This window comes from Nothobranchius furzeri, chromosome 6 (genome assembly GCF_043380555.1).
Source record: "Nothobranchius furzeri strain GRZ-AD chromosome 6, NfurGRZ-RIMD1, whole genome shotgun sequence".
NCBI lineage: Eukaryota > Metazoa > Chordata > Actinopteri > Cyprinodontiformes > Nothobranchiidae > Nothobranchius > Nothobranchius furzeri.
In genome coordinates, this window is record NC_091746.1 from 24,981,246 (window position 1) to 25,009,104 (window position 27,859).

A 27,859-nucleotide genomic window follows, 5' to 3' on the forward strand; every position below is an offset into this window, starting at 1 on the left:
TAAATATTATCACATCCACACATTAAATTAAAATTTAATTGTAAAAACAAAACCTAATATTTATTTGGGGGTGCAATGACTAATCCAGGGGTAGCTAGAGCGCCCCCTGGCGCCGCCACAGCTCTTTGGCTTTAAACCTTCATGTGAAATTTCTGCATATAACCAAAAAGTTGTATTCATAATTTGGCTCAGTGGTGATTCCATACACAGCCAGGCTCGTGGCTCCCCCAAACGGCCACGACGCGAAACGACAGGGTCGGTCAGATTGAGGTGTGTTGCCAAGCGCTCCGGAGGCTCCGCTGCTGTTTTCATCAACATCCTTCATTTCGGAATTTGATTTTCTTCGCATGTTTTGAGATTAAGCGTCACGACAAGGGTGTTGCTAGTAGCGCGCGGGTTACCCTGACTATAGCCACAAAGAAAGCTCGTGTTTTCTATAAACTAGGTGGAAACGATGCTGTCCGTCGGGGATGTTTCTGAGTCGCTGACCGAAACGACCTGACTGGAAACGAAGGAGGAACTGTGACCGTGGGCTCACAGGAGGCTAGGTGAAGAACTTTAGTTTCCCTCCCCAGAAAAATCCAACATCAGTCGTGCTTTTTGTCATCAGCACAGGAAATGGAGCTGCCGGTGTTTTCTGTGGGTGCTAAAAGCTAACCTTTAGCCTTGTTTAACGGTTGAAGTTGAATGCCACAGCGGGACTCTAGGTCTCTTCTTCGGGTGTTGCCTGGCCCGGAGTCCTGCCCCGACCGGAGACACTCCTGAAGCTTGTTTTCCTGCGTACTTGACGCGGTTGGACACAAAAACATCGTTTTTATCCGACTAAAGCATCTAAATGTATTAAACGATGGGATCTCTGAAGGCTCTGCAGCAGTGGTGTCGGGTCCAGTGCGAGGACTATGCCGGTGTGGACATCAGGGACATGTCCTCGTCCTTTCGGGACGGCTTGGCTTTTTGTGCCATCATACATCATTACAGACCAGATTTAATGTAAGTATAACTGTTTCAACTGAGCATATTTGGACAGTTTTAGTGTTTTACTTCAGGGGTGTTATTTTTACACACATAGGAAGCTAGCTGTAGCCGGGTGCAGACACCGTTCATATAATTTAGATTAAAATCAAGCTAGAATTTTCTGATGTTCTGGAAAAACGCGTTTTGGTCCAGTTAAAACACCTTAAATAAAAAAACATGACTAAAAAGCCATAAATAAGTATAACACATGTTCTGTTATACTGATGAAGTTCCCAAAGGGTTCAAATGAAGGCCCTTTGGATTACCATGATGACCTGGATGACTGAGAAACTTCACCAGCATATTCAGTTTTAAAATAGCCTGTATTTGATATAGCGCCATCTAGAGTCTTGGAACCCCCCAAGGCACTTTACAACACAGTCAGTCATTCACACGCTGGTGGTGATGAGCTACGATGTAGCCACAGCTGCCCTGGGGCGCGCTGACAGAGGCGAGGCTGCCGAGCGCGGGTGCCACCGGTCCCTCCGACCTCCATCAGCAGGCAAGGGGGGGTTAAGTGTCTTGCCCAAGGACACAGTGACAGACTGAGCGGGGCTCGAACCTGCAACCTTCCAATTACGAGGCGAGCGCCTAACTCCTGTGCCACCATCGGTAACACTAGGGCTGTAGCGAAGGGTTGATGACGTTGACGGCTCGATTCTAAACATTTGTCGACGTCAGATCCGGTAGTTGACGTACCGCGCCCACTTGTTGCATCCCCAGGAGTTTTTCCTCTTCTAGTTCGCCCTCTTCTCCGCCTTCACTAACATCTCCACCAAATACCGAAGACCTGGAACAATGTCCGTCCGCTACTAGATTCCTTTCTTGTTTTGCCCGTCTTCGTCTCCCGGCAACGGACAACAACTTCCGGGGTCAGATGCGCTGCTCCGTCTCTACCGCAGATGTAGAAAATCACCGGGAGCGTTTCTCCCTTCATAAAGGAGCTTCTTTCAGACATTACGAGAGCTGTTTTGGTGGTAGCAGTCTCTCCTCCGTGCTGGTCTGTTTGCTGGGTGTTTTTGGTTTATTTAAACTTAGTAACTTGAACTTAACGTCAGTAAAGCAACTGTTAGCATTTTTGCTAACAGCTTCTTGCGTTTGGATAAGCTGTTACGTTTTGGTTTAGAGTTCATCTTTTATGTTGTGTACATCTCCCTTTTATTACATTTAGAGTGTTGTGGGTTTTCGGTTTAGTTTAAAATATCACCGTGAGTTTGGTTTAACCGCCCAGTTTAGAGTTGGACCTTTGGAGATCCTTATTTTGGTCCAGAACCCTGTAATCTTTGCCCAGTGGGACATCCCTACTTATTTGTACTTTAGTTTTAATTCCCCACAGGCAAAATTAGTTTTATTATTCCCAACCTGTGGATGGAAAGGTTTATGTGTTTTTGTTGTAAATAAACCTGATCATCATTTTAACTTTTAAATCCCACGTTATTGTCCCTTCCTTTTTGCACACGAGCCAAACTCCCCAGGAAGGTTCGTAACACCACTCACCTCACGCACATAAGTGACCAAAACAAAGCAGCATGGAGACGCTCCGTCTCCAACCACCTCTCAGGCAGCAGCCTGTTCTCCCAAGTTCTACACGTCACCAGAACATAACCAACCAACACAATAAAAGCAGTGTTATACAAAATGGAAGGCCTGTAGTGTTTATTCTCTTACATTAACAATTTATCAATTTTTTTGAGGAATTAATTTGAGATTTTTTGGTTTTTATTAATTGTGCAATAAGAAAATAATCGCTAGATTAATCGTCTAAATAGTCATTAGAATAGTCGACTGTTCGATAAAATAATCGTCAGAATAATCATTTTAAAAATAATCGTTTACCCCCAGCCCTATTTAACACGCTTAAAGTTTGTCTTTAAAGAATCATTTTCTGTCTTACACAATAATTTAGTGTTAGCAGCGAGTGTGATGAAAGGTCAAACAGTCCTCCCTTCTGCGTGTTCCACCTACACAGGGAGAGCGAGTTTCAGCACAACACCATGGCCGGTTGTTATAGGGAGGAGGGAAAGGTTGTCATAAAGAACCAAACTGTCTTCATGGTTTAGTAACAGAACTCCTCCTGCATGGATTAAACATCATTCAGTCTGGTTTCTCTGTGCAGAAAACGTCATCTCAGGGCACCTTCTGCACAAAAAAGGCTCCAAATGCATAGAAATCCAACATGGCTCTATGTCAGTGAACGCACCACCGCTGAACAGCAGTAAATAAAAATCAGAACCAGAACCTATACATCTCAGTCTTCAGTGATGTGCTGAAATAAAGCTGCTCATTATGAAGACATAATCACAGGTCAAATTAGGTCTGTGACTGAAAGATGGTAAAAAAAAAAATACTACAGGAGTAAATAAAAAACACAGTTTTTAGACCATAAAAATGACAAAGTAGTAAAAGTGTATTTTTGGTTTAGCCTTTTAAATGTGTTTTCTTTCTTTCTTTCTTTCTTTCTTTCTTTCTTTCTTTCTTTCTTTCTTTCTTTCTTTCTTTCTTTCTTTCTTTCTTTCTTTCTTTCTTTCTTTCTTTCTTTCTTTCTTTCAACTCATGCAATGAGGGACTTTGCTTTAGATCCTCACTTCGCTTATTCCAAACTCACACCCGTAACAGAAATACAAAATGACTTTAATGTTGTTCTAAAATATGTATGCCTAAAATTAAGTTTGGATCTGAAATTATATAGGTTATCTGGTTTTATAAATAGCATTAATAATTTGTTTGGTAATAATTTCCTATGCACTTTAAACATGAATGTCGCTGTATATAGTTGAAGTAAATCTTTAAATTTTAGTATTTTAGAATATATAAATAACGGATTAGTGTGTTCTCTAAATCTAACATTGTGAACGACTCTCAGGGCTCTTTTCTGTATGATAGACAAGGGTACAATAGATGTTTTATAAGTGTTACCCCATACCTCTACACAGTAAATAAGATAGGGATAAATCAATGAATAATAAAGGACATGGAGTGATTTATAATCCAAGTACTGCCGAGCTTTATTCATAATGTAGATGCTTCTCGCAACCTTATTATATACATGTTTAATTTGAGGTTTCCAACTTAATTTATTATCAGTTATTATTCCAAGGAACTTATGTTCTGTTACTTGCTCAATTTCACATCCAGCTATTTGCAGCTTAACCTCAGTTTTATTAGCCATACCAAACAACTCTTTAAAATCGACACCTGAGCTAGAGTCCTAAATAATCCTCAGATCTTTACGTTTCTACTCTCTGAAATCATTTTGGGGCTTTTTTCCTGTATTTTTTCATTTACATGAATCATTCTGAATAACCTAACCTTACTGACGTATGATTTGAGGTCTGTACGTTTCTTCACATGTGTACTTCTTCCTGACTGTCGAGCATCTCTCGCTTGCAGTGAGACGGTCTCGTCTAGCTCTGTGTGTGGAGGATGCTGTCTTCAGCTTCGAGACTTCCTGCAGGAACGAGTCAGCAGCCCGCGTTGCGTCGGATCGTGTTAAAGCGTTCTGTGAATAACGCGTTGTCCTTCCTGTGTCCTGGGTGGTAAAGAAGAAACATCTGGTTGGATGAGTTTTACTGTGTAAGCATTTTGCTCACGCTGTTCAATCCCGTGAGTAATTAAGGCTCATGCCCTACCTCACAAGTCAAGCCAATGAAGTGGAATGCAGCCAACTGCTGGGATGCTTTCAAGTGTAAGGATGGATAAATCCTGAAGCCAGTTGGTAAGCTTTGCTCTTCCAGTTCGTGTCCCAGCTCGGCTCATTTAACTTTCTCTTTGGCCGTGGACGAGCAGCTAAACTCACTCTGATCCAGTCAGACAGCCAGACTAATCTGTGGCCGCCAGACTGGATTTGGGCTCTAATGCAGATCCAGGCCATTGTAGAGCCGTCCAGGAAGCTGCAGCCAGCGAGTTTTACCAAAATGAAGCGGCAGCGATGCGAAGAAGAAACGTGGTCTCATCCTAATTCCTTTTGTCAAGCGCAACCGTCCCGTCGCTCCGACTGCTGGGAGGATCCCCGAGTGCCAAAAAAATAACTGTGGTTAACCCTGTCAACACCAGTGTTGGGTCGTTAGTAACTGTTTTCTAACAAGTTACTTTTTAAATAAGGTACCGGTAACTCAGTTACTGTTACCCTAAAGTCCCTGACTAGTCGCCCATCCCGTCTGGACCTCAGATGGGCGCTAGCGTTTCACTCGGGCTGTTTCCTTCACTCTGTGAACTACAAGTCAAGGTTGGATCCCAAACACACGCCTTCCGAACTGCTGAGTAACTTTGTTTCATGGATGAAATAGCTGCCACCATGTTTCCACCGGTCTGTCAGACATTCGTATTCCTGTTGTTTAATTAAGAGCAAGTCACCCCAAATGAACTTTTTTTCTGATAAACTATGTAAATGTGTGTCTAATCACGCTGCAGACACGTGTAGTCAGTCGTTTTGCACTTTAGTGCGTTTGAGTTAAATTTTTTATTTTCTGCCTAAAACTGTCAAGTGTTGTGCCGTTGTCAGGTAAAAACTCTGCACTGCATTTGAATTTAAATCTGTCATCGCTATTGGCTAAGAGGTACCCTAGAACGTTAGCTGGTACCATATGATGTCACAATGTCGTTGTGAGCCTGTGTGTGTGTGTATTTGTTAGCGGCTCCGCCCTCTCGGTCTGCTAGGCAACAGCATTTGTTGCATTTTTCAAACAGGAAGTGGGAGTGGAGTAATACTCTGGTAGGGGGCAAGTTGCTCTTTAATGGATTAAATTGTGAATTGGCACAAGGCTAATCAATGGACACCCGCCATTTTTACTACAGCACTAGCTATATGAACAGCCACTAACATAGCCTTAGAAATATACAGCACTCCACTGACCTGCATGATGCAACAGACATAAACTAATACTCCAGTAACAAAATTCCTTTTTGTAAAATCAGGTTATAGTTCGTCTAGTCAGTTGCAAGTGTGCTGTACCAACACCAACAAGTCAAAAATCACACGCTGGTGTACAGTAATGGTGTGTTTTGGCAATAGTCCACAGAGACAACATTTATCACAACACAGGCGAGAAGATACGATATATCACGATGATGGAAGCCAGACGATGTTTGCAATTTTTAAGCCTTGATGTAATTGGGAAACTCAGGCCAGACACCTCAAAGGCACACCTGGTGTTATCGTCGGATCTTGTTCTGTCAAAATAAAGATGTTAAAAACTGCTCTCAGCAAACATTCGGACGTTTGATCAACGTTGAAAAGACGTCGGGCCGACACGTCCCAGAATCAGAAGTTTTTATTGCCATATGTGTGCCAAGTCACAACATTAGGAAATTGCTGCGGTATTTGGTGCAGAAGGTAAAATAGAAAAAAAATAATTAAGAGATAAGCAAATATAGGAAGTAATAAAACACTCATGATAAAATTATTAATGTAAAAAGTGGCAAGAATTAGAGAAGCAGCTATCTACCCCGTGTAGGTGCTAATCTGAGTGTTTGCTGAATGTTTCAAGCACAGCATCGGGTCACGTGACTGGGACCAATCAACTTGAAGAAGAAGAAAATATCATTTCTATAGCGCCTCTCAAGATAAAAATCACGAGGCGCTTCACAAAAACAAGAAATGTAAAAATATAAAAAATAATTTAGAAAATGTTTAAAAATATATTTAAAATGTGCAAAAATAGACAACTGTAATTAAAAAATGTTAAGAAAGAGAGAGATAATTGGAAATAGGGAAATCAGTGGATCCCGAGGAAGGTGGAATAGGTGGGGAGAGCAGAATAAAGAGAGAGTGGTGGAGAAGGTCGTACAAAAGCCAGCTTGAACAAGTGAGTCTTCAGCTGCTTTTTAAAGGAGACCACTGAGTCCACTGATCTCAGGCTCAGGGGGAGAGAGGTCCAGAGTCTGGGGGCCACAGCAGCAAAGGATCTGTCACCTTTGGTCTTTAGCCTGGTGCTGCACAACCAGTAGGCTTTGATCACTGGACCTCAGGGACCTGCTGGGGGTGTAGGGACTAAGAAGATCACCAATGTAAGATGGTGCTTGTCCATGTAAGGCCCTATAGACCAGAACCAGGATCTTGAAATGAACCCTGAAGTTGACTGGCAGCCAGTGAAGCTGGAGGAGAAGCGGGGTGATGTGGGTGTGTTTGGAGGACTTGGTCAGAAGCCGAGCACAGGCGTTCTGAACCACCTGTAGACGGTTCAGGGAGGTTCTGCTCAGACACGTGAAAAGAGAGTTACAGTAGTCTAAGCGTGAGGAGATGGAGGTGTGGATAACTGTCTCAAGTTCAGACCGAGACAGAATGGGACTCAGCTTAGCAACGTTCCTGAGATGGAAGAAGGAAGAGCCAACAAGAGAACTGACATGAGAATCCAGGGTGAGAGCTGGGTCAAAGGTCACGCCAAGATTCCTGACGGAGGGTTTGGTGTGAGAGGCAAGCTGACCAAGACAGTCTCTGACTTTGGGAACCAGCTTGTCTGGGGCACAGATGAGGAGCAGCCCACTCTTAACTTGAGTGGGCTGCCCTAGGATTTTCATTCAAAAGTCCAACTGCAGAGGGGAAGAAACTGTTTTTGTGGCGAGATGTTCTGGTCCGAATGGATCTGAGCCTTCTGCCAGATGGGAGCGAGTCGAAGAGACTGTGTCCAGGGTGACACGAGTCAGCTATTATCCGACCTGAACGCCTCAATGTCCTAGAGGTGTACAGATCCTGAATGGAGGGGAGTTTGCAGCCAATGACCTTCTCTGCAGAGCGTACGACACGCTGCAGCCTCTTCTTGTCCCTGGTGGTAGCTCCAGCAGACCACACGGTGATGGAGGAGGTGAGGATGGACTCGATGATAGCGGTGTAGAACTGCCTCATTGACTGGTGGTAGCTTGAATCTCTTCAGCTTCCTCAGGAAGTACATCCTCTGCTGGGCCTTTTTTCTGATGGTGGTGATGGTGGGCTCCCATTTGAGGTCCTGGGTGATGGTGGTGTCCAGGAAGTGACATGAGTCCACCATCGTGATGGGAGTGTCAGACAGGTTTTTTTTTGGGGGGGGGGGGGGGGGGTCAGCCTCCATTCTGTAAGCGGACTCATCCCCATCAGAGATGAGTCCGATGATGGTGGTGTCGTCAGCAAACTCAATTAGTTTGACAGACTCATGCTTGGAGGTGCAGCTGTTGGTGTACAGGGAGGAGAGCAGAGGGGAAAGAACACAGCCCTGTGGTGAGCCGGTGCTGATGGTCCGTAGGTCCGAGACATTCTTCCCCAGCCTGACTTGTTGTTTCCTGTCTGTCAGGAAGTCAGTGATCCACCTGCAGATGGGGTCAGGCACGTTCATCTGGGACATTTTGTCTTGGAGGAGGTCTGGCAGGATTGTGTTGAATGCAGAGCTGAAGTCCACAAACAATAACCTGGCGTAGGTACCTGGGGAGTCCAGATGCTGCAGGATGAATTGTAGAGCCATGTTGATTGCGTCATCTACAGACCTGTTTGCTCTGTAGGCAAACTGCAGGGGGTCCTGGAGGGGGGGCTGTGAGGGTCTTGAGGTGGGGGAGAACTAGGTGCTCAAATGACTTCATGACCACAGATGTCAGAGCCACAGGTCCGTAGTCATTTAGTCCAGTGATTCTTGGTTTCTTGGGGACAGGGACTATGGTGGAGATCTTGAAGCAGGCAGGCACATGAGATGCCTCCAGTGAGGAGTTGAAGAGGCTCGTAAACACTGGGGCCAGCTCTTCAGCACAGTGCTTTAGAGTGGCAGGAGCCACGCCATCAGGGCCCGGGGCTTTTCGTGTGTTAAGAGACCTGAACTGCTTCTTTACATCTGCTTCATGAATGTGTAGGTTTGTGGTGGAGGTGTGTGATGTGAAGACCTCATGGGTGGGGAGTGAGGGGGAGGGTGATGGCTCTAGTGGGGAGTGGCTGACCAATGGGGCTGGACGAGGAGTGAGGCCTGCCTAATGGCTCATCAAACCAACAATAGAAATTGTTTAGGTTGTTCGCCAAGAGCAGATTATCGGTGGAGGCGGGGGTTCTGGGGTTGTAGTTGGTGATGTTCCTAAAACTTTTCCACACAGAGGTTGGGTCGTTTTCAGAGATTTGCTGCTGCATTTTGTCATGATGCTGGTGTTTTGCTTTGACCAATTCTTTGCTGAACCTGTATTTAGTGTCTCTGTAGGAGTCCTTCTCCCCCCTTTTAAATGCATCTCTCTTTTGGTTGAAAAATAGTTCCAAAATGAAAGTTGAACCAACGTCTTTTCTGGACGTGAACTACACGAAACAATTATACATGTAACTACAAATCTGAGTGGATTTTTAGGAAATGTTAATTAATTTTTTTAATTTGGACCGTCCTACCGTGACCATTTTTGGCCGCGGACACAATGTTGCCGTCGGACCAATATTTGCTGGGATGCTGTGTTGAACTACACGTAACTAACTGTCAAAATAACAATTATACATATAACTGTAGGCGTGTACAAATGTATCTGAATGGATTTTGAAGACATGTTCTGTTATATATTTTTGTACAAATTCGGGCCGTCCTACCGCGACCATTTTTGGATGTGGACACCACGTCGGCGTCGGACCAATGTTTGTTCGGCTGCCACCTAGCAGCCAGAGTTGGAACTGCAGCCCATAAAAGAGAAACAGGAAATGTTTGGGTGTAAATTTTCAATAATTCAGTTCAAATTCAAAGATACTTTATTAATCCCAGAGGGAAATTGATTCAATTAAAGAATCGATACTGATTTAAATATTGATTCAGATTCACTTTACATGAAACAACGTGATGTTTCAGTGTATCGATGTTTTCTTACGTCCATGTTTGTTATTTATATAACAATCAATTAGCTGGTCTGAAAATCACTTTGAGTTTGAATTTGTTATTTCGTAATGGAATGAAATGAGGTTATGAAGACATTAATGGACACACTTTTAAGAATGTTTAAAAAAGTAACTAGTTACTTTTAACAATACAGCATTACTTTTCAGTGTAAATAATCAACAATATAACTGAGTTACTTTTTGAATAAGTTAATCAGTTACTGGTCAACACCGTGCTGGGAGGAGCAATTCTGCATTTAAAAGTAAAAACATTTCTTACTTCTGTCGTTACTTTATTATAGTATTTCACACACAGATATTAAAACTTGTCTCTACTTCTGCAGAAGCCTTTGGGTCTGATCGAGTCATGCTGACGTCCTGGTTCAGCTGGGTTTTGATCGTGGGGCCTTACAGGCATTCAGTGACACGCTTTTCCCAAAATAAATCAGGAATGAGGCGGGACTTGCAGAGGATTAGGATTTCTGTTCCGACCACGCACTTCACCATACTTGTCGTGTTGGCCGGCTCTGCCGTGTGAGGACGGAGAGTAGGAATCTCAGCCAGCAGATTGCTGCAGTCACAGGCTGATGTGATCAGAGAGCTTTCACTGTGGACTGGGTTTGACTCGATCGTGGTATCAGAGCTGCAGCGCACTCGCAGCCATGGAAACTAGATTAGAAAGAACAGAGGTCACTTTGTGTGGCTCCAACACGGAGCTCATTCAGAGGATTTTGCCTTCTTGAAAAAAACCCACATGGTTTCCTCAAGCTCTCACCGAGGTTGTGGTGGTAACACCCTCCCACACCCACACACACACACACACACACACACACACACACACACACACACACACACACACACACACACACACACACACATTAGATGCACAGAAACGTAATTATCCCTGAGCTCCTCAGACATTTCCCAGCTTTTACAGCAGGAAGTTTCCCGGTGGAGGCTGACTGTAGCTCCGTGCTCCGAGCATTTCAGAACCCAGCCTTGTAATTATCAGCTAGCTCGGTGCTTAGCTCCTTTTGTTCTGGCTGGATTTGGTTTTATTTTTCACATCAAAGAAAGTTGTATCATCTATAAACTGTTCTCTGTGGTGTGTAGGTAGGAATGCTGCCTGTCACGCCACCTGGCCTGATCACATCAGCAGGCCATTCCTGTCTAATAACTGTTATTTTATCTTCCAGTACAAAACCCACCATCATTTAACTTTTTTCCTAATTCCAAATGTTTTTTCTGTCATTTCAGAGACTTTGATTCACTATCTAAAGAAAATTTCTACGAGAACAACAGGCTGGTGAGTCGTGCCCACATCTCATGATGTTGTTCGTTTCTGGAACCGTTAGCTAGAATTAGCTTATTCACTAATAGGAATGGGTACCTTTGACATTTGAATCGATTCGGTACTAATTCCCGGTATCAGTGATCGGCAGCAAAAAACCTGATCGGTGCATCCCTACTGGAGGGTGCGTTCGACCATGTCCCTCGGGGGGCCCTGTGGGGGGTACTCCGGGAGTATGGGGTACCAGGCCCTCTGATACGGGCTGTTAGGTCCCTGTATGACCGGTCAGAGCTTGGTCCACATTGCCGGCAGTAAGTCGGGCTCGTTTCCCGTGAGAGTTGGATTCCTCCAAGGCTGCCCTTTGTCACCAATTCTGTTCATAACCTTTATGGACAGGATTTCTAGGTGCAGCCAAGGTGTGGAGGGCATCCGTTTGGGTGGCCTGAGGATCAGGTCTCTGCTTTTTTCAGATTATGTGGTCCTGTTGGCTTCATCAGAACGAGATCTTCGGCTCTCACTGGAGTGGTTCGCAGCCGAGCTAGGATGAAAATCAGATCTGAGGCCATGGTCTTGAGTCAGAAAAGGGTAGAATGCCTTCTCCAGGTCGGGGATGAGGTCCTGCCCCAAGCGGAGGAGTTTAAGTATCTCTGGGTCTTGTTCACGAGTGAGGGAAAACTGGAGCACAAGATCAGTAGGCATATTGGTGCTGGTGCTAACCCTAACCGATCTGTCGTGGTGAAGAGAGAGCGGAGCCAGAAGGCGAAGCTCTCAATTTATCGGTCGATCTACGTTCCTACCCTCACTTATGGTCATGAGCTTTGGGTAGTTACCGAAAGAACGAGATCGTGGATACAAGCGGCTGAAATGAGTTTTCTCTGCAGGGTGGCTGGGCTGTCCCTTAGAGATAGGGTGAGAAGCTCGGTCATCCGGGAGGGGCTCGGAGTAGACCCGCTGCTCCTCCACATCAAGAGGAGCCAGTTGAGGTGGCTCGGGCATCTGATTAGGATGGCTGCTGGACGCCTCCCTGGTGAGGTTTTCTGGACACATCCAACCAGGAGAAGGCCTAAAGAAAGTCCCAGGACACGCTGGAGGGACTATGTCTCAGTCGTTCCGCGTTTAGGCCCTGCGAGTCCACGCAGCCGTGTGGGTGTGGCTTTAATGTGTTTAACAGCCTGTGTGGAGCAAATATTTAATCCTGCTGGGGTCTGATGAAGGCCGGGTGGGAGAGTCTGCAAATAAAAAACTGTGTGTAGAGAGGTGTAACGAAATAGAGTGATGTAACTATCTAGAGTTGTATTTTAATACACTGTAAGTAGATCATTTGTTATAATCAGAAGATGGGCTGTTTTTATCATCAGGGAGTTTAATTAAACACTCTGTATTGACTTTGAGACAAGAAAAGAGAGAGAGTTGGGATCGTTTAAGAATCTTTAATTTCTTAATTATAAATTCTCAACAATCTACCAGGACTAACTTTGTGATGGATGAAAATGGATTTGGATGTTGTGTTGGTGCGTGTGTGTGTGTGTGTGTGTGTGGTTGGTTCAGACTCCTTAGGCTGACGTCATTGACTCTGGTAGTCTTTGTTATGACTATCAATCAGTCAAATCAATCAAAGCTTTATTTATAAAGTGCCTTCCGCAACCCTGTCAGGAAGCCCAAAGCGCTGAACATGGTACAGTTGTAAGTAATTATACTGAATAAATCAACAATAAAAGAAATTCAAATTACAAAATACAAATTACAAAATACAAAATGGAAATTACAAGATAGATGAAACATTCCGGTAAAATACAAATGTGTGAGACACAATTGGATTGAGTGGATGGATTGAGTGTACCAATGAAAACTGTGGAATAGATTCAACATAATAGAGGGCCATAATCAAACATGTTCTGGAAACGCCAAGCGGAGGAGGTGTGTTTTTAGGTGATTCTTAAAGACTGGCAGAGAAGGGGACAGCCTAACTGAGGGTGGCAACTGGTTCCAGAGTAACGGTGCTAGGACTGAGAAAGCCCGGTCCCCACGGGTACGACACCTAGACCGAGGGACAGCGAGCAGGCCTTGGTCAGAGGAGCGCAGAGCGCATGATGGGGAATGTCTGTTCAGGAGTGTGGCCAGATAGGGGGGAGCACCACCCTGGAAGAAATGATAAACAAAGACGAGTATTTTGAATTGTGAGCGATAGGAAATCGGAAGCCAGTGCAGGGAGGCCAGAACTGGACTGATGTGGTCCTGTTTCCTGGTCCCAGTCAGGAACCTGGCAGCGCTGTTCTGCACAACCTGTAGGCGACGCAGTGTTGACTGACACAACCCTGCATAGAGAGAGACTAGATATCACGAGGCTTATAAAGTGATGACATGAGCTGCTATTTTTGCCGTGTACATACCCAGTGGGGGCCTCCCAGGTAGATCAGGAAATGCCGGGTCTGAAGACCTCGGATGTGCGCTGGAGCTGGTCGAAACAGCGATCGCAGCGTTTCAAAGCCCGTCTGAAGGGTCGACCCAGGTAACCATCGGCAGCGTCAGCAGGTGCTCTTATTTTGAAAGGATGTCGTCTGGTTGTTAAACGACGAAAATCTCCAACTTCACAGTTCTTAGTTTAAAGAAGAAAACACATCTGGCCAGGCTGTGCTTCTCTTTGGGATGACGGTGACTAGAACTGAAGTCAAAATGGAACTGAGCTTAAAATGGCGTTGCCTTGTTTTATATCTCTGAATTGTTGATAAGTTTTAGTAAAGCGGATTGGACACTTTAAGTCAACAAGCCAGATTCTCTTGCGGCAGCCGAAAGCTCTGATTGGTTGGAACAATGTGTCATGCGTTTCTATGGAGATGAGGGTCAGTCTATCTGTGCAGTAGTCCTGTTTTCATTAAACACATAAATCATGACATCTTTATTCCACAGATCATTCACTTGATTATTATTGATCAACATATGTTTCGAATAGCTTTAATCACAAATTAAGTACTTTGATTATTGAAAAGCGTTCTTCTTCTCCTTCTGGCTCTTCTCCTGGAATGTAAACAGTTTGAGGAACACCCGACCTTGGCGTTTTCTACATGGGTGTTACTGTGTACAGGGGCAGCTGTGTGGAGCTGAAAATAATGAACTTCATTACGTTACAAGAGGATTATTAGTGCAAAAGAGATAAACCTGCAATTTTATCAGCCAAAAGGTTGAAATGAGCAAAAAAATAAAAACTAGTTTAAATCCCTTACATGCCTGAGACTAGATGAGCTCATCTGCAGACTGGAGGCTCTAGCTGGCAGCTCAGTGTTTGCTGTTTACGAATGAGCACTAATCTGCTGCACCATCCTGAGCTGTGTTATATAAGCAGCAAACATGATTAATTACATCATGGCCAGTTTTACTCCCAAAACAGTCCAGTACTCATTGGACTTCATGAATTTCTAACAGAAGTAAGTAGCGTCTAACGGTTACTTGGAATTTTCGTTTACGTCTATTTTAGGGATCATCAGTGACGTCTAAAAGCTGTCAGGTTATTATTTTTTAGCAATGCAGGGAGTGCAGACTTATTAGGCAAGTTGTATATTTGAGGAAAATTTTATTATTGAAAAGTCAACAACCCTGTTCTCAGTGAACCCAAAAAACTCATTAATATCAAAGCTGAATGTTTTTGGAAGTAGTTTTTAGTTTTAGCTATTTTAGGGGGAGATTTCTGTGTGTGCAGGTGACTATTACTGTGCATAATTATTAGGCAACTTAACAAAAAACAAATATATACCCATTTCAATTATTTATTTTCACCAGTGAAACCAATATAACATCTCCACATTCACAAATATACATTTCTGACATTCAAAAACAATACAAAAACAAATCAGCTACCAATATAGCTACCTTTCTTTGCAAGGACACTCAAAAGCCGGCCATCCATGGATTCTGTCAGTGTTTTGATCTGTTCACCATCAACATTGCGTGCAGCAGCAACCACAGCCTCCCAGACACGGTTCAGAGAGGTGTACTGTCTTCCCTCCTTGTAAATCTCACATTTGATGATGGACCACAGGTTCTCAACGGGGTTCAGATCAGGTGAACAAGGAGGCCATGTCATTAGTTTTTCTTCTTTTATACCCTTTCTTGCCAGCCACGCTGTGGAGTACTTGGACGCGTGTGATGGAGCATTGTCCTGCATGAAAATCATGTTTTTCTTGAAGGATGCAGACTTCTTCCTGTACCACTGCTTGAAGAAGGTGTCTTCCAGAAACTGGCAGAAGGACTGGAAGTTGAGCTTGACTCCATCCTCAACCCGAAAAGGCCCCACAAGCTCATCTTTGATGATACCAGCCCAAACCAGTACTCCACCTCCACCTTGCTGGCGTCTGAGTCGGACTGGAGCTCTCTGCCCTTTACCAATCCAGCCACGGGCCCATCCATCTGGCCCATCAAGACTCACTCTCATTTCATCAGTCCATAAAACCTTAGAAAAATCAGTCTTGAGATATTTCTTGGCCCAGTCTTGACGTTTCAGCTTGTGTGTCTTGTTCAGTGGTGGTCGTCTTTCAGCCTTTCTTACCTTGGCCATGTCTCTGAGTACTGCACACCTTGTGCTTTTGGGCACTCCAGTCATGTTGCAGCTCTGAAGTATGGCCAAACTGGTGGCAAGTGGCATCTTGGCAGCTGCACGCTTGACTTTTCTCAGTTCATGGGCAGTTATTTTGCGCCTTGGTGTGTCCACACGCTTCTTGCGACCCTGTTGACTATTTAGAATGAAACGCTTGATTGTTCGATGATCACGCTTCAGAAGCTTTGCAATTTTAAGACTGCTGCATCCCTCTGCAAGGTATCTCACTATTTTTGACTTTTCTGAACCTGTCAAGTCCTTCTTTTGACCCATTTTGCCAAAGGAAAGGAAGTTGCCTAATAATTATGCACACCTGATATAGGGTGTTGATGTCATTAGACCACACCCCTTCTCATTACAGAGATGCACATCACCCAATATGCTTAATTGGTAGTAGGCTTTCGAGCCTATACAGCTTGGAGTAAGACAACATGCATGAAGAGGATGATGTGGACAAAATACTCATTTGCCTAATAAATCTGCACTCCCTGTAATAATGTTGTCGTGTATTGGTTTAAGCTGTGATTTAGTTATTTAATGTTAACCAAACCCAGCTTTTCCTTTCCGTTTCTGCTCAGGATCAGGTCTGCTGGCTGGTTTAAGCTGGTTTACACTGATGAGAACTTTGGTTGGAACTAACACTGGTTGGTTGCAAATAAAGGCGGTCGATCTTTTTGAACCAAGTCCTGTTTTTATATTTAAAAAAGTTTCCGGTCTGTTCTGAGAATCAGGATTAATGTCTTAACAAGGTGGCTTCAAGTTCACCGCGGCATCCTAACCTGATTATGGGATGTCATCTCTTCTCTCTAAAATCACCCAGTTGGACATCAGTCTGAGCAGAAGGAATTTCCATTATTAGCATGAAGTAGAAACAGATTTCTTGTACCTTCTTAGGTTTCATCTTTTTATTTGGCGCCGGGACAGAATAAGACTGAAATACTCACCAACAACTTAATAAGTGAATAAAGTAATGTTTCTAACAGATTTACTGTTGCTTTTATGAAACTCTAGTTTTGCTTCGCCCTAGTGGTTGAGTCGTTTTACTTGGAAATGATAAAATATATATATTTTAGTTTAAAGAGCATGTCACCCCCAAACCAACTTATTTTTTCTGAAACTATATAAATGTGTGTCTAATCGTGCTGCAGACACGTGTAGTCAATAGTTTTGCACTTTAGTGCATTTTAGTTAAAATGTTAATTTTCTGCCTAAAACTGTCAGTGTTGTGCCGTTGTCAGATAAAAACTCTGCACTGCATTTGAATTTAAATCTGCCATCGCTATTGGCTAAGAGGTACCCTAGAACGTTAGCTGGTACCATAAGATGTCACAGTGTCGTTGTGGGCCTGTGTGTGTGTGTGTGTATTTGTTAGCGGCTCCGCCCTCTCGGTCTGCTAGGCAACAGCATTTGTTGCATTTTTCAAACAGGAAGTGGGAGTGGAGTAATACTCTGGTAGGGGGTGACTTGCTCTTTAAATTATCAACATGTAAGAATTTTACAGTGAAATAATCCCAAAACAGTCTGATATCCTAATCATGTTGGAAGGAAAGTTATACTGAAGCAGGTGCTGCAATGTAGTTACTGTTTATGGTCTGTGAGGTTTCTGTGTCTCTGGCGAGCTAACGCTGATGCTCCGACCCTGGCTAGCCTAAAGCTGCAGAGTTGTGTAAAGGACTGAAGCCAGTAAACCAGAGCAACACAGAAGTTATTTCCTATACCCCTAAGAAGCCACGGCATCTTTTAGTTTGACTCTATAGCAGGTGAATCAGGCTAAAGGCTAATGTTATGCTAACAATGCTAACTGTAAAGTAGAACCAAATAGTTGGCTCTAAAATATCTCAAGCCAATATTCCAATCACAAGCACCATTGAGACGTATAACGAGTCATTGAGAAGGGTTAGGTTTAACCGTAAAACACCCAAGAGTGCTAACTTTATTTCAGATAGGACGATGTATTTATCTACGTATTAACTCACTGTGTATGACTCGTCTTTGCTCGTCTTCTAGAATCTTCTGCTGCCGATCCGTGACTAGAAACTGCCACGAATCTCACGGAACGGGAGAGAGAAAGTGATTTAATTGCTTAGGAAAGAAGACTGCAGTTACTAATTTAACCTCCGGATGTAATCCTTACTTTTGTTTGAAAAAAAAACCAACTTCAAATACAATAAATGATTTACTGGCTAAAGGCAGATTGGCTTTCATTTATTATTGATATATTACCATGACAGACACACACAGATGCCTCAGTATCAACTGTAGCCCTGACCTGATCCTTCCCTGCTCTTTCCTCCTTCCTCGGTCTTTATCCGCCTCCGTAGGCGTTTGAAACGGCTGAAACAGAACTGGGAATCCCGGCCCTGCTGGACCCAGAAGACATGGTGTCCATGAAAGTGCCTGACCGGCTCAGCGTCATCACATATGTGTCCCAGTACTACAATTATTTCAACAACAAGTCACAAGGTGAGTTGGCGTAATTAGCTCGAGTGTCACGCAAGGTGGAAAGTCTCTGTGGGCCGATGGTTGACGCCCACACCTTATTTATTCCCAAACAGCAAACCCTCCTTGTATGAAAAGGCTTGGTTCTGTCGGTCTTGATCAACCGGCCCAGAAAAGACCACCGACTCCTCTAGAGGACAAAGGGATCCAGCCCGAGGTACATGTTTAAGGCACCAGTCTAGCTCAGAGGTCACCAACTCCGGTCCTCGAGGGCTACCATCCTGCACGTTAGCTGTTTCTTTGCCCCCACACACCTGATTGTAATGAATGAGTAATTACCAGGCCTGTGCAGAGTTACGGAGACTCAGGTGTGGTAGGGCGGGAAACACAGAAAACTAGCAGGATGGTAGCCCCCAAGGACCAGAGCTAGGTCTTTGTGGTAGCATCCAATCGTTTACAGTAAATATTGTTTGATGACCTTTTTGAGGAGAACATCTTAGTTATTAAATAAAAAAGTTAATCTAAAGCCGCAGAATAAACTCACCATTTAACAGGAACTAGTTTTACCAGCATGTCTTTTTCTGTGCTGCTGTGCAAATAACCTCCATCTGAGTTTCCGTGTGGGAGCGTCGTGTTGCACAGCGGGGTAGAACGAGTCTATAAAGATAGCTTCTGTATCCTCTCTCTTTTCTCTCGCACATCTTCAACCTCTGTCCTCCATCTTGTACTGGCACCCCCCATCACCCGTTCACCTCCCCATCCTCTGTAGATGGAAGTCCAGTTCACTCCCTCCTTTTCCTGTTCTTCATCCTCTCATCTGGTCGCCCCTTCGCTCTCTGGTCCTGAACCAAGACAGTAGTTTTTGGGGGGTGTCAGTCTTAGTAATCATGTCTGGTGTATAAAGGACTAACGGTGGTGGTATGCCAACATTGTGCTGCCTTCACCACACACACACACGCACGCACACACACACACACACACAAACACACACACACACACACACAATAAAATCAGCCCTGGATCAATTTAGTTCCTCCTGAATCGGCGAGCTGTAGGTGAACCAGGTCATTGTAGTTAGTTAAAGTGAACAAACAATCCACGTCCTCAAATCCTGACTCCATGTGTGATCCCCCCCATTACGCTCCATCTTGCTCCCTCCCCCTGGTGTCTGCTCCTTGTCCTCGTCCTGTGAACGCCTTCCTGATCGCAGACGGACGAAGAAGCGGTCGCGGCGGTTAAGCGCAGCACGCTGAGCAGCACCTGCGCCACCTGCAGCAGACACGTCCACCTGGTGCAGAGGTTCCTGGTAGATGGGAGACTCTACCATCGCAACTGTTTCAGGTAAACTTCAGCGGCTCCACACTGGAAAAGTGCTAAAGCTGTAACTGGTATAAAATGTCTTCTTGTCCTGGTCGTCGTGGTTTTAGGTGCACAGAGTGTCGCAGCACTCTACTACCTGGATCCTACAAAGGAAGCGACTCTGGGGGGTTGGTCTGCAGGCATCACTTTGCCAGACATGCTTCAGCCAATCAGAATGGTCGTCCAGATCTTACAAAGACACTGGTATCAGGTCGGCCAGCCAGCCCAGTCCACCACACCATGTCCTCTGAGGGGGACCAGAGACAGGCTCCTTCTATAAACCAAACTAGTTCCGGTATCACCAGCAGTGACTCAAGGGTTTCCAACCGAGACTTACGGGATGAAGCTAAAGAGATGAACGGGAGTAAAGAGACAGAGGATAACTCTCCACCTCCAAACCCGTTTGATGACAGTGAGGGAGAGGACGATGATGAGGAAGAAACACCGACCAAACCTATGTCTAGCGAAGGTCCTCCTCCCAGTGACGGAGTGGTTAAAGAAGCCCCTCGCCCAGTGCCTGCCCCCCGGAGGGTCTCTGACCATTCGCCTTTGCCCCGCCCCGTCCCGCGAGTCCGGCTGTCCCGTACCACCGTCTGTAAGTTCCACACGTCAAACATATTCATGTAAGGACTATCGGAACGTTTATCCCATTCCTTTTTTCCTGAAATCCCAGCGGAACGCCAGAAGCCGCCGACTCCCCCCAAACCACAGGAAAGGTCCCGTTCTCCTGGGAGGTAGCAGCTCTACTCTGTTACATGTCTGCATTACTGCTGTCTCACCTTCCAGAACATCTCATGCTGTTTGTCAGAACTTTAAAGAAACATTCTGTTGAACCCGTCTTGAGTCCATTTGGATGTTTTGTGTTTTTTCCTTTGTGACCCCCCCCCCCCCCCCCGTTCAGTGACCCCCATAAACCTAAAGACCCCCCTTGGCTTAACCTGGTCCCATCAGAATCCAAGAGGAAGAAAGCCCCACCCCCTCCTGGGATGGCCACGCCCCCAAATACAGGCTCTCTGTCTTCTCTCCAGGGGGGGGGCTCCAGATCCAGCACGCCCCCTCAGCCCTCCAACCCATTTGACGATGAAGACGATGAGGATGATGAGGAAAATGATGAAGAGGGGGGTGAAGCAGGGGCGGTTCCACCCTCAGTCGCGGCGACTCACCCGTGGTACAACATCACCCGGGCGGCCGACTCAGCGGCGGCAGAGACCCCCCCGTCCCGCTCTGCTAGCCCAGCGAGTGCTAAGAGCAAGAAGAGGCTAGCGCCTCGCGCCCCGCAGCCCCCCGCCGCCAACCAAGGTGGGTTTCATCACCGTCCGTCCTGGTTTTCACGTTTTCACTCGTTAAATGTCAACGTTAAACAAAAACGTGGTTTTTCTAACACATCTAACAGTTTCCGCTTTTATTTCTGAGAATTTCATCTAAAATATTTATTTTGAAAAATAAAAACTGAAATTTTTTTAATTCAATTCAAGATCGATTCAAGTTTATTTCTAAAGCGCCAAATCACGACAAGTCGTCGTCTCAAGGACCTTCACACAGTAAACAATACAGGTCAGGTCATTAAGCCAATCAGCAACAAGTTTCCTATATAAGGAACTCAGCAGGTTGTATCGAGTCACCGACTAGTGTCAAGAGTCTTTACAGCAATCCTCATACTAAGCAAGCATGCAGCGACAGTGGAGAGGAAAACTCCCTGGCTCAGTATAAGCAGTCATCCACCACACACACACACACACACACACACACACACACACACAAGTAGTGTTTCTATGGTTACATTGTGATTTCTTAGTAAATATTCTATTTGGTTATTTGGTGAGAGATAAACTTCATTGTATTTATCCTAGTGAGTCTATAATTAAACGGGTAAACTAGTAGGAGAGGGAAATAATCCATTTAATAGGCCGCAAAAACAGTTTTGGCCTGTTGTATTACAGGGTTTCCCCCAGTGCTTTACAGGCCTGGCGGCCCGCCAGGCTGCACATCATGCCCCGCCCCCCTCCCCAACCCTACTGTGTCCGCTGACACGAACGGCACAACGATACTAGAGCCCTCCATCAGCTGAAACTGGTGAGAAACAGCAGGGGAACGTGTGCAACCCCCCCACCCCCATGACGGCCGAAGCCGCCAGGCTTAACTCATTTTAAAGTTAAAGTCCCATTAGTTGTCACACACACTGATGTGTGTGCGAAATTTGTTCTCCGCATTTGACCTGGGGGAGCGGTGAGCTGCAGACACGGCCACGCTCGGGAACTCGGGAATTTGGTGGTTTAAAACCCCCCCCCCCCAATCCAACCCTTAATGCTGAGTGTCAAGCAGGGAGGCGTTGGGTCCAATTTTTTCAAAGTCTTTGGTACGACCCGACCGGGAATCGAACCCTGATCTCCCAGTCTCAGGGCGGACACTCTACCACTAGGCCACTGAGCTGGTTTTCTGGGGGAAAACCCTGTAGTAGTACTAAATAGTATTAAGTAACATTTACAAAGTACTGTTGAGTATTTAGTCAGTCACTAACGTTTTAAAATGTAAGTTATTTGTCACAAGTTACAGAATCGATCTTCAGATTAGAAGTTCAGATTAGCTGGACCAGTTGAGAGGATTAAAGCGTGAAGTTTAGAAAGCGTCCAAATGGACGAGATAAAAACGGAACATCAGTAAATAATATTTTCTTGGCTCTAACTTTCCCTCAGCTCCGTCTCAGCCGTCCTCCTGTTCTCCCTCTCCAGCCCTCAGTGTGGAGAGTTTGTCCTCTGCCTCCGACCACAGCTCCGCCCACCTCCCTTTGCGTGCCGGTGCCGGCAGCGACCAGGAGCGGGGCTTCACCAAGAGCGTCTCTGAGCCGTCCATCTGTTCGCCCGGTGGTGACAACCCGCCGTCCCCTTCCTCCTCCACAGCTGACCCTATGCCTCACACGTCCTCCAGTCCTTCCCCGTTCCCTTTAGCGTCGACCAGCTCGGCTCCAGCCACCCCACAGAGCAGTCGCAGCTCGGGATCCGCACCCCCACGACCCACCACGACCCCCAGCCCACTCGCCACTCCGTCAAACCGCAAAGTAATAAAATCTCCTCTGAAGTAAGTCGACACGAAACCCGTGCTTTTTAACGAAACTAACACTTTTTTAATGAAGCGGTTCTGTAAGGAGAACCCCTTTAACAGGAAAGCACCTCCCTCTGCTGCCAAACCTGAAACGAGACCTCCAAGAGGCCCCCGACCCGCCAGACCTCCAGCACCCGGCCACGGCTTCCCGCTCATCAAACGCAAGGTTGGAGAACACGTTTAACGTCAGAGGAAACATCGCGGATCCACGTCGGGTAGAGCTTTAAACGGTTCGAACACTCACGCAGGTGCAGTCGGATCAGTACATCCCAGCGGAGGACATCCAAGGAGAGATGGTTCAGCTGGAGAAGCAGCTGGACGAGCTGGAGCAGAGGGGCGTGGAGCTGGAGAAGAAGCTGAGAGACAGCCCTAATGGTACCACGTGTCATTTAAAGCAGCACTTAAGTTTTTAACCGAACTAAATTGTGTATTTTATCACCGTGTGTTCAGATGAAGACGAGGAGCGCCTGCTGGTGGATTGGTTCACTCTGATCCACGATAAGCATCTTTTAGTGCGACGCGAGGCTGAGCTGGTTTACACGTGCGTAACACATCACTTCTGTTACTCAGCAAAAGCTCACCCGAGAACCAATCCGGAGCTAATTCTGGGATTGTACTTTTCCTAACGATGCTTCTGACTGCAGAGCGAAGCAGCAGAACCTGGAGGAGAGGCAAGCTGATGTGGAGTATGAGCTGAGGTGTCTTCTCAACAAACCAGGTGTTTGACCCTTTTACTGCCTTCCTTATTACACTTCTAGACCAGCTAATTACACGTTATTAAAGAGGTCCTTCATGTGTTTTAATGATTATCTCTGATTCTAGCGGGTCACTCTGAGTGTTTCATGCAGGCTGAACATGAAAATAGTCTCCTACACCGATCTCCTGCAGTAGCTTCTGATAGAAAACAGACGGTGGAACTCTGGGATAGAAAAGCCTGACAGATCTACAAGACTTCAACTAGAGATGACTGCAGATATGAGTGAAGGGCCTCCTTATGGCTTTGACTTTTGCAGTTTTGTTAATAGATGCATTAAAACGTCTGTAGCTAACGGTCCTCCATCGTTGCATCAATAACAGGGATGTACCGATACCGATACTGGTATCGGTAAAAGTTAACCGATACCAGGAACCGATACCAATGCAGTTGCTTGAAAATGGCTTCACTGTGACTTGCCATTTCTGTTCACCTAATATTTTAGTTTTGTGATGATTTCTATTCATATATTTTACTTTTTATCTACCTCAGTCTTTTCCTGTTGAAAGCAGGGAAGAAAATCAAATCTGTATTCCAAATCATTGCATTTTTTGTGTGGTAGAAGTATCGTATCGGTATCGGCGAGTACTCAGATCCAAGTATCGTATCGGTTTGGAAAAAAGTGGTATCGTTGCATCCCTAATCAATAATATATGAACCTTCTCAACTCCCTCAGGTGTTCAGGGTTGTAAATGTGGTTCAGGTGTTTTCCTCTGCATTCTTGTAACGAGTGAAATATTCAGCGCTGTGTTTCGTTCAGAGAAAGACTGGACTGAGGAGGACAAGAGTCGGGAGCGGGAGCTAATGGCTGAGCTGGTTACCATCATCGAACAGCGCAACCAAATAGTTAACAACATGGACCAGGACCGACAGAGGTGGCCACTGATGACTGTTTGTCAATATTGTTGATGTTTGAAATCACCACCAATCTAACAGTCCACCTCCAACAGGGAGGAAGAGGAGGACAAGGTTGTGGAGGCCATGCTGAAGAAAAAAGGTGAGAAGATTCAAGAGTTTGTGACGTTGGGGGGGGGGGGGGGGGGAGGAGTCGGTGGTGTGGCGAAAAGTGTGTGCTTGTAGTGGGAACAACACAGATGAGGAAGTAAGTGAGTAGACGTATGAGTAGGGCTGCTAAATTAATCCAATTTTAATCCCAATTACCATTTGAGTTTTGAACGATTACAAGAACAAACGGGCCGATTATCGGCTCCTCCCTCTTGTGCTGCCCTGAGTTGCACATCAAGCGCTCCTCCCACAGTGTTGCCAACTTAAAGAGCAAGTCACCCCCTACCAGAGTCTTACTCCACTCCCACTTCCTGTTTGAAAAATGCAACAAATGCTGTTGCCTAGCAGACCGAGAGGGCGGAGCCGCTAACAAATACACACACACACACAGGCTCACAACAACACTGTGACATCATATGGTACCAGCTAACGTTCTAGGGTACCTCTTAGCCAATAGCGATGGCAGATTTAAATTCAAATGCAGTGCAGAGTTTTTACCTGACAACTGACAGTTTTAGGCAGAAAATTTAAATTTTAACTAAAATGCACTAAAGTGCAAAACTGTTGACTACACGTGTCTGCAGCACGATTAGACACTCATTTATATAGTTTATCAGGAAAAAAAGCTGATGGGGGTGACTTGCTCTTTAACGACTTTGTCACTATTTCCACCAGCTTTCAGACCCCTTAAAGGTACCTCGTGAACACCCCAGAAACATCTCTGGTGACCCTTAGCTACTTTCTGGATAACCGTCGTTAACATTTCCTGCAGGTTAGCTAAACACTCCGCCTGCGCTCCGGACCGTCCTTCAGGACATCAGGAAAGGGAATGATGTAGTGATGTGTCGGTCACAAAAGAAACGTCTCTCAGAGCCGGCTCCCTCTTGGATTAACTAGAGTGAGTGACACACACCGTACGTGCTGACTGCTGAGCCGCTAAAAACGTCAAAATGTGCACGTGCTGCGCGCTAAACACGTGCAGCTGTGAGACCGGGTGGGGGGGGGGGGGTGGTGGTGTTGCAGCGCACCTCTGATCACTGTGGCTGTAAATAAATAGTTTAGAAATAGATAGAAATAAGTTTCTCACGCCGATAAATAATGAATCTCTCTGAGGACACGTTGCTACTCACACACTGCTGCAGCACCTTGACATGACTAAATAAATGTTACGCAGCATTTTGTGAACATCACTAAACATATTTGTTTATGTTTTTTATTTATGTTATAAATGTCACTGTGTAATTCTTGCTGTCAGTATTTGCAAGATGTTGGTATTTGGGTCTGTACTGGTTACGCTTAAGTGATTTAAAGGGACATTATGGAAGTTTGACAGCCCAAACTGGGCTGCATGGTGGCACAGTGGTTAGCACTGTTGCCTCGCAGCACAAAGGTCGCAGGTTCGAAACTCGGCTGTGGCCTTTCTGCGTGGAGTTGCGTGTTCTCCCCATGCATGCGTGGGTTTCCTCCGGGTACTCCGGTTTCCCCCACAGATCACAACATGCCCTATAGGTTATAAATTGTAAGTCGCTTTGGATAAAAGCGTCTGCTAAATAAATAAACATAAACATATACAAAACATGTATAGAAATAATAAATGTCTTCTTCATACATTCTCCTGCAATGCCCTGGTCCTGTAGAATGAGCCCTGGCATTTTTACTGTGATTGCTTGTTTTTCTGTAAAATCACAGAATAAGAGAGATGCTCGGGTCGAGCAGCCCTACGTACGAGCGAGAAAGAGCGACAAAGAATCAATTTCCCTCTGGGATTCATAAAGTATTTTTGAATTGAATTGAATTGAAAGCTCTTATAAAAGATTCATAATATGAACACGTTTCTAATCCATGTTCTTCCTGAAAAGGTTTAGTTTTTCAGCAGATGAACGACAGAAATCACATCATTGACATGTTTGTTTGTTTGTTTTTCCGCCACCTGGTTTGTATTTCTAATTAGATCAACAGAAATATAAGAAACACGACTCAAAAATGTGCCAAACTGTCAATTATTTCATTTTTTATTTGCCCCTGAGCCTTCATTTGGTAAGGAAACACGCAGATAGGAAAGTGTTGAAAGGCAGCCTCATTATTCACGTTTCTGATGGTTTTCTGCTTCAATACAAGGATGCTCTTCAGGCATGTGCTGCCACCCTCTGGTGACTTGTTGTATTACAGCAGCAACTGCTAAAAAATATTAATTTGACCTTTTCTGTTTGAATCCTCACCAGACTTCCACAAGGATCAAGACGGCGAAACTCCAAAGAAAAAAGGGGGCAAATTTAAACCCATCAAGGTGTTGAAGCGTCTGAGCCATAAAGGAGAACCAGGAAAAAGCCACAGCCCCCACAAGGACAAAAGCTGACTTTAACCAACTGCTTCTGGACCACGACTCGGATCCAACTTTCTCGAGCTCATCCCTCAACCCGATCACAACCCTCTTCTCTGTCTCCAGCTTTTTGTGTTTTAAAGACCCAACTCCGGGTGCTTTCATGAGCTTGAAGCTCTGGATGTGGAGCAAATTTCTGCGTTTTTTTTATTCCTCCTGCTAGTTGAGTGACTTCTCTGTTATGTCTGAGGAGAACGTTTGTTTGGTCACTTCGGATGTTTGATTATACATTAAATCCACAGTTTTTTAATGGTTTTACTCCTAACGGTTTGAACCTGAGGTACAAGTGAAACGCTTTAAATCCATCTTCTGTGGGACGTATTTTAGTAAAACCACCTGAAGAGTTCCAGCTGCTACGCTTGTGTTTGTGTGGATGAAGGTGGAAAAAGCTGCATTTCTGTTGTAACGCAGTAATAATAACTGAACAGAACCAAACACCAGTTTTCAGGGTATCTGCAGGTTTAAGCGAGCCAAATTTAAGACCTTTTTTAAGGCCACTTGGACCAAATTTAGGCTCTTTTTTAAAAATGAAATTTAAGCTATAATTTCCAGCTATTGCCTGGAACCGGTGCTAACCACGTCGCAAACGTGGGATTAGCCATCCAGTTACCATTAATGTTGCACTTCCCCATGGCGCAAACTCCCACTAGCGTGCTCATCTAAAAATAGCCCCCTTTCACAACCAACTCAATGTGTACGGTTCCGCTTACGCCAACATCACACACAAAATGCTGAACACAAAACTAGAAATTCACGACAATTTTGTAGGAATAAAAGAATCTTGTTTATTGGGTCTTTGGTAATTTAAGACCTTTGGAAACTCTATTTAAGGATTATTTGTCATTTTTAAGGCCTTAAATTTGGAAAAGCTAATTTAAGACTTTTTAAGGACCTGCAGATATCCTGAGTTTAACCATCGAGTCTTGACGGAAGGAGGTTGCGTGTGCAATCGTTTATTTATATTTTACCACGGCCACGTCATCTGGTGTTGCCTTAAACTGACTGGGGGGAAAAGAACTAGTGTCGGGGCTTGTTGGTGCCTTTTATTTATGTGGCTGTGGGGCGGAGCATGAGCGTTTTGTTGTTGTTTAGATCATTTGTTTGTGTTTGACTTCCTGATGAGTTAAAACCAGCGA

General features: G+C 45.0%; 2 protein-coding genes across 3 annotated transcripts in view; one reads left to right on the forward strand and one right to left on the reverse strand.

Annotated features, from left to right (window-relative positions):
- The first annotated feature begins 602 nt into the window (after nucleotides 1-602).
- On the forward strand, nucleotides 603-26,973 carry micall1a (MICAL-like 1a). Its single transcript, XM_015971031.3, has 16 exons — nucleotides 603-990; nucleotides 11,066-11,114; nucleotides 18,009-18,150; nucleotides 18,243-18,343; nucleotides 19,337-19,467; nucleotides 19,554-20,080; nucleotides 20,159-20,219; nucleotides 20,387-20,784; nucleotides 22,179-22,540; nucleotides 22,616-22,750; nucleotides 22,833-22,959; nucleotides 23,035-23,125; nucleotides 23,229-23,302; nucleotides 24,099-24,213; nucleotides 24,289-24,335; nucleotides 26,566-26,973. The coding sequence occupies exons 1-16, from the start codon at nucleotides 848-850 to the stop codon at nucleotides 26,697-26,699; spliced, it is 2,637 nt and encodes an 878-aa protein (XP_015826517.3). The 5' UTR covers nucleotides 603-847; the 3' UTR covers nucleotides 26,700-26,973.
- c6h22orf23 (chromosome 6 C22orf23 homolog) overlaps nucleotides 18,832-27,859 on the reverse strand; it is a 57,089-nt gene continuing 48,061 nt past the window's right edge. Inside the window, exon 7 of one of the 2 annotated variants that reach the window (XM_070552066.1) lies at nucleotides 18,832-18,968. In XM_070552066.1, the coding sequence (XP_070408167.1) occupies nucleotides 18,909-18,968 (60 nt within the window). In that variant the 3' untranslated portion in view covers nucleotides 18,832-18,908. The remainder of the gene's footprint in view (nucleotides 18,969-27,859) is intronic. The other variant, XM_054743962.2, reaches the window with a different exon arrangement.

Coding starts and splice junctions, on each gene's coding strand:
- micall1a (XM_015971031.3), top strand. CDS start 848: ATGGGATCTCTGAAGGCTCTGCAGCAGTGGTGTCGGGTCCAGTGCGAG. Junction 991..11,065: donor CATTACAGACCAGATTTAAT/GTAAGTATAACT, acceptor CTGTCATTTCAG/AGACTTTGATTCACTATCTA. Junction 24,336..26,565: donor GGCCATGCTGAAGAAAAAAG/GTGAGAAGATTC, acceptor AATCCTCACCAG/ACTTCCACAAGGATCAAGAC.